Genomic DNA, 9,306 nt, shown 5'->3' on the forward strand with positions numbered 1-9,306 from the left:
AAATTGACGTTTTATATTTTGCTTAGTTTTTTTCACACCAGGATCATAAAAATGATGTTTTCTTTTAATACAGTTCTAATTTTTTTAATTTTAATTTTTGTTATGTCTAGATGTGTTTTTCTGTAAGTATGTTTTTGCATTCCTTTACCATACTTATTCAATCGTATGCTGAACAAATAATCAGTAAAACTTGATTATATGAAGAAAAACATGGCATCAGGATTGGAGGAAGACTGATCAATAACCTGCAATATGCAGATGATACAACCTTGCTTACTGAATATGAAGAGAATTTAAAATACTTATGATGAAGATCAAAGACTATATTCTTCGATATGGGTTATATCTTAATGTAAAGAAAACAAAAATTCTCACCACTGGCCCAAAACATCCATATAAATGGAGAAAAGATTAAAGTTGTCAAAGATCCCATTTTGCTTGGGTCAACCATCAACACTCATGGAAGCAGCAGACAAGAAATCAAACAATGAATTGCATTAGGCAAATCTGCTACACAAGACCTCTTTAAAGTGCTCAACAGCAACAATGTCAGCTTGAGGACTAGAGTGCACCTGACCCAAGCCATGGTATTTTCAGTAACCTCATATGCATGGGAAAGCTGGACAGTGAATAAGGAAGACCGTAGAAGAATTGATGCTTTTGAGTTAAGGTGTTGGAGGAGAACATTGAAAGTAACATGGGTTGCCAAAAGAACCAATAGATCTATGTTGAAAGAAGTATAGCCAGAGTGCTCCTTGGAAGCCAGGATGGCCTGACTTCGTCTTTTGTACTTCGGACATTTTGTCAGAAGGGACCAGTCATCAGAGAAGTGGAGGGTTGGAGAAAATGAGGAAGACCCCAATCAGACGGATTGGCACAGTGGGCCCAAGCATAACAACAATGCTATGAGGTTGGACCAGGAATGAGTAGTGTTTTGTTCTGTTGTGCTTAGGGTCACTATGAGTCAGAACCGACTTGATGGCACCTAACAACAACAAGAACAACAATAATTCCTTATTTTTGCCTAATCGCCTATCACTGCTACACAGTGCCACATAGCAGTGGTAATAGAAGGCATCCTTATCTGTTTTCTGCTTTTAATGACAATTCTTCTAAATATTTTCATTATTTGGCATTTTGAGTTCAGAAATAAATATTTATGATAATTTACAAATTTTCATCTATTTTTATTTTACTTATATTTTTGTTAGTGATATATAACTGTGCTTTTCTTAAAAGGCTTTTTAGGACATAGATTAAGATGATTATAGAGTTTGTCTTCCTACTGTTGTTGTTGTTAGGTGCCATCGAGTTGGTACCGACTCATAGTGACCTCTTATGCACAGCAGAACGAAACACTGCCCGATCCTTGAGTCCATTGATGCTGCCTCTTGGCCAATCCATCTCGTTGGGGGTCTTCTTTTTCTCTGACCCTCCACTCTACCAAACATGATATCCTTCTCCAGCGACTGGTCCCTCTTGACAATATGTCCGAAGTATGAGAGACGAAGTTTGGCCATCCTGGCCTCCAAGGGGCACTCTGGCTGCACTTCTTCCAACACAGATTTGTAATGCGTCTTCCTTCTAGATGGATTATATTTATAGATTTCCTAAAATAGAAACATTCTTATATTCATTGGATTAACCCCACTTTATATTCTAGTGCTACTTTTCAGTAGCACATTGCTAAATTTTATGTTCTAGTAATTTTATTTCCCCTCAGACTTGTCTGTTATTCTTAAGTAAACTTAGTTTGTAGTTTTATTTTCTTAAATGCTGATTTTTGATAGATTAATAGTTTTTATTTATGAAAACGTTTTTTGTTCTTCTCCTCTTTCTCTTATGATCTGGAAGTATGTATTTTGCCTAAGTATTATCTAGTCCTTGAAGGTTAGGCACAATTCTCCTGGGACTGTTTTGACCTGATATTTTTATAGAAAGTAGGTCTATAACCAGAGTCTTGATGTGGTGTTGTAGAGTAAGCACTGGACTTCTAACCACAGTGTTGATGGTTCAAACTCATCACTTGCTCCTTGGAAACCTTATATAGGGTTGTTATGAGTCAGAACCAACTTAACCACATGTAATAACAGGTTTATATAACCACTCTTCCATGTACTTTATGGTAATTATTTTTTTCAGATTTGTTGTTATTTCTGGAACCAATTTCAGTAATTTGTATTTTCCCAAATTTTTATGTGTGTGGTGACTTTAACACCTGTCTGCCGATTCTTTCACAATCCTCTATCAAAAAGTGGAATCTCATTCTCTTTCACTTAAACGTAGTACTGCTAGTACCTAAAGGAGCCCCATGACTTTTAAGACTAGATTAGGAAAGGTGATGTAGTTTATTTATGTCTGTCCTTCTTGGGACACTCAGTCGCCATGCTGTGAAGAAGGTTCTCAAGGCATACTGTAGTCAGGTGGTGCAGAAAGTGTTGTGGATATTGATCATTCTTAAAACTGTTACAAGGAAAAGATGGATGTTGTGCTAAGTGAATACAGAGGACCAGCCTGGCTAAGACCACCAACAAGAGAGAACATGGGAGGACCTCAACCATTCCGAAGGCACAAGAAATGTGCGTAGGCTTGCATCCAATAAGGTATCCATAACTTCCTGACTGCTTGGGTTAGTCCTCACTTATGTTTGCTGTCCCAGCCCAATTCTATATATATGGAGTCCTGGTATGGTGCTGTGGATTAATGCGTTGGACTGCAAGGTGACTTTGAACTGCAAGGTGGGTTTGAACTACAAGATGGGTTTGAACTGCAAGGTTGGTGGTTCAAGGTCACCAGCTGCTCCTTGAAAACCTTATATAGGGTCCCTGTGGGTCGGAACCAACTCTACGGCACTTAACAACAACAATATATATACATTTACATATATATGGAGTCCTGGTGTGGTGCTTTGGGATGGTAGTGTAGTGGTTACGAATCGGGCTGCGAACCTTAAGGTCAGCGGTTCGAAACTACCAGCTGCTCCGCGGGAGAAAGATGAGGCTTTCTACTCCCGTAAAGATTTACACCCTCGGAAACCCTATACAGGGTCGCTATGGGTCGGAACCGACTCGATGGCACATAACAACAACAACAACAACTGGATCACAAGTTAGGTTTGAACCACAGAGTCAGGGGTTCAAACCCACCAGGCACTTCTTGAAATCCCTGTACTTTTGTTAAAGTGCTTTTGATCAGTTGAGATTCATAGTGACCCTTTATAGAGTTTCTGAGGAACAGCTGGTGGATTTGAACTTCTGACCTTATGGTTAGCTGTCCAGTCCTACAACGCCACACCAGGACTCCTATATATAGATGTGTGTATCTATCTAATTATATGTATCTGTATATATATAACTTTTTATTGTGAGTTTTGTGAAAGTTTGTAGAGTACATCGTAAGTTTTACATTCAACAGATCACACCCTTCATTTCCCGTTAGTGATTGTAGTACCCTCAGTGTAACATCACTTCTCCCACTTCCTCCCGCTGTTTCATGTTTCCATTCCTCCTCCTTTCCCAACCCTTCTGAATTTTACCTTTTGGCGAATACTGCTCTTTTTTTTTTTTTTTTTTTTAATCTCAAATGGTTGACTATTCTATGTTGTGTTTACTTCACTAGTGTTGTTGGACCCCTTATATAGCTATATGTTGTTTGGCTGAAAATTGACCCATTCGGGTGAGTTCAGTTCCAGAGCTGAGGAGCGACTAAGCCGTAGTCTCTGGGTTCCACCACACTCTATCTGATCAGGAAGCTGATCTTTTTATGGTTTTGAGTTTTGCTCCACATTTTTCTCTCACTCTACCAGGACCTTCTGCTGTGATCCCTTTCAGATTAGTTGGTAGTTATAGTCAGGCACCATCTAATTCTTTGAGACTCAGGGTTGTGGATTCCATTAGACTTGTTTCCAGTGTCTTCAATTTTCATCACTCTTTTTTTCCTCTGGACAGGGAGAGACTAATAGTTGTGCCTTAGATGGCCACTCATGAGCTTTTAAGATTTCAGTTGCTACTCACCAAAGTAGGATGTAGAATGTTGCTTTTGTGGACTGTTATGTCATTAACATGAGGACCAGACTTTAGATATCATTAGTCCGAATCACCTGGAGTCTTGTTGTGGCACTGTGATTTAATGCTCTAAGGACTGCAAGGTCTGTTTGAATTGCAAGGTTGGCTGTTCAAACTCACCAGCCACTCCTCGGAAATCTTATACAGGGTTGCTGTGAGTCAGAACTGACTTGACAGCACTTAACAACAACAACATGCCATTGGCAACGCTGTACCCCCCAAAGTATGGCCATGACACCCCAGGTCCAGCAACTCATTCCCTCATGGTGTTTTGGTAATGTCTAAGAAGTTTTCTTTTTTTGCCACCTTTTAACAAGCCCCCAGGAACTGATGGAATAAATATTGAAATCTTTCAAGAAAGTGAGGTGGCACAGGAGGCACTCACTCATCTCTGCCAAGAAATTTGGAAGACAACTATCTGGCTGACTGATTGGAGGAGATCCATGTTTGTGCCCATTCCAAAGAGAGGTGACCCAATGGAATGTGGAAATAATCGGAAAATATCTTTGATATCCCATGTGAGTAAAGTTTTACTAAAGGCAATACAGAAATGGCTACAAGCATACATTGACAGCGAACTTCTAGAGGTTCAAGGTGGATTCAGAAGAGGCTGTGGAATGAGGGATATCATTGCTGATATCTGATGGATCTCGGGTGAAAGCAGAGAATATCAGAAAGATGTTTACCTGTGCTTTATTGACTACGCAAAGGCATTTGATTGTGTGTATTCTGGAACACTTAATTGTGCTCATGTGGAATCTGTACGTGGACCAAGAGGCCGTTGTTTGAACAGAACATGGGAACACTGAATGGTTTAAAATTAAGAGAGATGTGTGACAGGGTTGTATTCTTTCACCATACTTATTCAATCTGTATGCTGAGCAGATAATCTGAGAAGCTGGGTTATATTAAGAAGAATGTGGCATCAGGATTGAAGGAAGACTCATTAACAACCTGCGATATGCAGATGATACAACCTTGCTTGCTGAATGTGAAGACGACTTAAAATATTTACTGATGAAAATCAAGGAGCACAGTCTTCGATGTAGGTTGCATCTCAATGTCAAGAAAACAAAAATCTTCACCACTGGACCAATAAACAACATTCTTATCAATGGAGAAAAGATTGAATTTGTCAAGGACTTCATTCTTCTTGGATCAACTATTAACACTCACCAAAGCAGGAGTCAAGAGATCAAACAACGTATTGCATTAGGCAATCTGCTGCACAAGACCTTTTTAAAGTGTTGAAGAGCAAAGATGTCAACTTGAGGACTAAGATGCACATGACTCAAGCCATGGTGTTTTCAATAACCTCATGTGCATGCGAAAGCTGGACAGTGAATAAGGAAGACCGTAGAACAATTGATGCTTTTGACTTATGGTGTTGAGGGAGAATATTGAAAGTGCCATGGGCTGCCAAAAGAACCAACAGATCTGTGTTGGAAGAAGTGGAACCAGAGTGCCCTTGGAGGCCAGGATGGCCAAACTTTGTCTCTCATACTTCAGGCATATTGTCAGGAGGAACCAGTCACTGGAGAAGGATATCATGTTTGGTAAGGTGGAGGGTCAGAGAAAAAGCTGAAGACCCCCAATGAGATGGATTAGCAAAGTAGAAGCATCAATGGGCTCAAGCATGGCAACAGTAGTGAGGTTGGCCCAGGATCGGGCATGTTTACTTCTGTTGTGCATAGGGTTGTATGAGTTGGTACTGACTCGATGGCACCTAACAAGAACAACGACGACAGCATAATTATTAAGAGCACCCTAATTCATGCACGAAAGGGATATAATTTGACCCGTAAGTTGTATAATCATCCAGAGGATTGCTGGAGTACAGGATGCTTAGCAGAAAGCATCAGTAGAGGATGAGAAAAGGCAGGGAGTGAGTCCAGCCCATCACTGAGTATGTGCCTTTTCCTGTAGGTAACAGGGAACCAGATTCCTTCTAAGCAAGTCAGTCAAAGGCAGGTTTGCAGTTTAGAAATACGGCTTAGTGGTGCCACAGAGGATTTTCTGGAGGGTGAGACTTAATGAGTTTATTATTTCAAAATGCTGAATTCTTGTTCCATTTAGAATAATATCTAAACTGCTATATTAACTATTTTAGGAATAGAGATGCTTACCCCGTATTACTCATGCCAGAACGGTTTTTGAATGGATTTTCTCTCTTTATATGAGTCAAGAAATTGGTTTCATGTGACTTGATATTTTCCTTACAGCTTACAAAAGCCTTCAAATCATCAAAAGCAAGCAAGATGCACACTACTGCTAAATATAGCACAGAATAGATATGTCAATCTGAAAATAGTTTTTCCTAATATAATTTTTCTTCCAAAATACGCTGTGTAAAATCACTGGAATTAAGCCATGATAGTAACCAAATCAGCTTAAAAGACATGCCCGAATAAAAACCAATATTGCTGGTGACCTCGTTGGTCACCGATAAAGGGGAAGTTGGGGAAAAACAGCAGTGAAGATGTGACCCGAGTCAGACCATGTTCAATAGTCTCCTGTCAACCCTGGTGCAGACCTGATTGGCCAGCAGTATGGCAAGACCTTGGGACTCCTGGGCTGGAGGCTGTGACATAGCCATAGAGGTCTAGCATGGAGAGTGAAGTGTCCCAGCTCATAAGAAGTGAGGGGAGATGCACAAGAACACTCATACTTGCAGATAAAACCCACTTGACTGGCTTCAATAGCTGGATGATCAGAACTTGACTAGAAGAAGAAAGAAGAGGAAAAAAAAAAAGTAATCGTATACAATTTGATGAACTTGACCTACACCTATGGATGCAGTAGCTCAAAAGAGGGAACAAATCTTTACAGTGAGGATCATTCCCACCCCCTCGGTACACAGGGTAGGCAGGGATGGGCTACTTTGACATTGGCTACCCAAAATGGGGATGGGGGGCTACAAAGGCAAGAATTGATTGGCTTACAAGCTTTCAAGAGGGAGCCTAGATCCAGAGGGTGCGGAGGAAGGATAGACTCTCCACTGAGTAGTATCCAGTCTGTCTGAGTGGGGCTGATGAAAGGAGATGGGGATAGGACTGTTGTGATACAATAGTGACTATTTGCTATCAGGACTGGCTGTGAGGTTGGAAATGTAAAGGTAGATGTTGTGTGGCACAAGGAGGGGAGTAGTTGACTTTGTAGTCCAGGAGTGGAGATCCCTGGGACCATCAAGGGAGAAGAGCAGAATGCGGGACCCTACCCAGAGAAACAGTGATGCCAGAGATGGAGGCAGAGATGATGACGTGAAGAGATGGAGTGAGTCTGTGTTCTGATGACCAGGAGACAGGCTTGCATGATATACCCTTTGGTTGATGATGCTTGGAGAGGATTGTAATCATGTCAGTGAAACAATATACGATAGGATGAATGTAAAGCTAATGTTCTCCCATGTAAACTTATCACATAATTCACAATAAAAACTTAAAAAAAAAAATCATTTGAATTAAGCTAGGATAGTAACCAAATCAGCTTAAAAGAGATACCGAATAAAAACCAGTCTTCTGGGGATTCTAATACTCTAGGAGTATTAATTTTTAAATTTCATGTCAAATGTCATGGCTTCAACCAGTACTTTTAAATTCTGAGAACAGATCTATCTAGGAGCCTATGTAAACATATAAAGTATTACTGTGTGCTGTTTAGGCAATTCCAAGAATTGCTAACCATACAGAGGAGTTTGCAAGAACATTTTCTTAACTCCAAAAACAGCAAGAAGCAGTACACTTATAAATAGATAAGTGTTTGATGCATTAATTCTATTTAAGAAGCAGCAAATTAAATTATTTTAATCAATTTATAATTCTGTTATAAAAAAAAGCAATGAGGATTGCCAATGCAATTATGGCAGTAAAAAAAAATCATGCTATGTTTAAATAACTACCATTTTGGGTCTAGTTCTCCTCTCAGATATGTAGCCAAAAATTGCTAAAAACAAATAAAATTTTCTTTTCATTTCAAATACCAGTATATCCAAATATAAGCTCCATACGGATTTTCTCAGGGAAAAATTTTTGGCATGAATATATGCTTTTTTAATCGATAAATGTTGACAGTATAGCGCTCAGGGCATTACACATAATTTACTAAGTGAGTTAAACATGTTGATAAACCTTAAAATCTAAAGCAGAATCCATTTCTCAGTGCGTCTGGCATTTAAAATGCTTTAATTACTTCTAAGATATCTTTTTCAAAGTATGTGCATGGTCATTCAAATGCTTTTTTTCCTTTTCTTTCTTTTATTAACTTTGTATTGTGATTTGGTTGAAAGTTTCAGAGCAAGTTGGTTTTCCATTCAACAATTCATACACATTTTGATTCAAGACATTGATTGCAATCCTCACAATGTAACAGCAGTCTTCCCATTTCATCTTGTGTTTACCATTTCCATTCATCCCTCTTTTCTATCCTTTTTTGCCTTCTAAGGTTTATCCCTAGGCAGATAATACCCTTTTGATTTCTTATGGTTGATTGTTCTAAGGTGTGTGTACCTTCTTGGTGTTAATTTTTTCCTTATAGACCTGTGTGTTGTTTGGCTGAAATTGGAGTCCTGAGGGTGAGTTCAGTTCCAGCCCTGAAGGGGTGAGTAAGGGCTATTGTCTCTCCATTTCCATTAGTCTCTAACCAACCTGTAGCTCTGGCCTTTTTCTTTTTCTTTATAAACTTCACTTTTGTTCTGCATTTTTCTCCTACTCTATCCAGTACCTCCTGTTGTGATCCCTTTTAGAGCAGTTGTAACCGGAAGCCATCTATTCCTTCTGGTCTTGTTGTAGTTGTTACATGCCATCGAGTTGGTACCGACTCATAGCGACCCTATGCACAACAGAACAACATTCTTATTAGTGGAGAAAACAGTGAAGTTGTCAAGGACTTCATTCTTCTTGGAAACAGCAGTCAAGAAATCAAATGATATATTGCATTAGGCAAATCTGCTGCACAAGACCCTTTTCAAGGGTTGAAGAGCAAAAATGTCAGATTGAAGTCTAAGGTGTACCTGACCCCAGCCATGTTATTTTCAATATGCATATGAAAGCTGGACAGTGAATAAGGAAGAATGTAGAAGAATTGATGCATTTGATTTATGGTATTGGAGAGGAATTTTGAAAGTGGCATAGGCTGCCAAAAGAACCAACAGATCTGTGTTGGAAGAAGTGCAGCCAGAGTGCTCCTTGAAGGCCAGGATTGGCAAACTTTGTCTCTCATACTTTGGACATATTGTCAGGAGGGA

At 39.5% G+C, this 9,306-nt stretch overlaps 1 protein-coding gene across 1 annotated transcript in view; it reads left to right on the forward strand.

Moving 5' to 3' along the window:
• The window catches only part of WDR70 (WD repeat domain 70), a 516,881-nt gene that overhangs the window by 89,512 nt on the left and 418,063 nt on the right, over positions 1 to 9,306 (forward strand). Inside the window, exons 7-8 of the mRNA XM_006876935.1 lie at positions 2,256 to 2,282; positions 7,106 to 7,119. Of these exons, the coding sequence (XP_006876997.1) occupies positions 2,256 to 2,282; positions 7,106 to 7,119 (41 nt within the window). The remainder of the gene's footprint in view (positions 1 to 2,255; positions 2,283 to 7,105; positions 7,120 to 9,306) is intronic.

The sequence above is a fragment of the Chrysochloris asiatica genome, unplaced genomic scaffold (genome assembly GCF_000296735.1).
Source record: "Chrysochloris asiatica unplaced genomic scaffold, ChrAsi1.0 scaffold00430, whole genome shotgun sequence".
Classification (NCBI taxonomy): Eukaryota; Metazoa; Chordata; class Mammalia; order Afrosoricida; family Chrysochloridae; genus Chrysochloris; species Chrysochloris asiatica.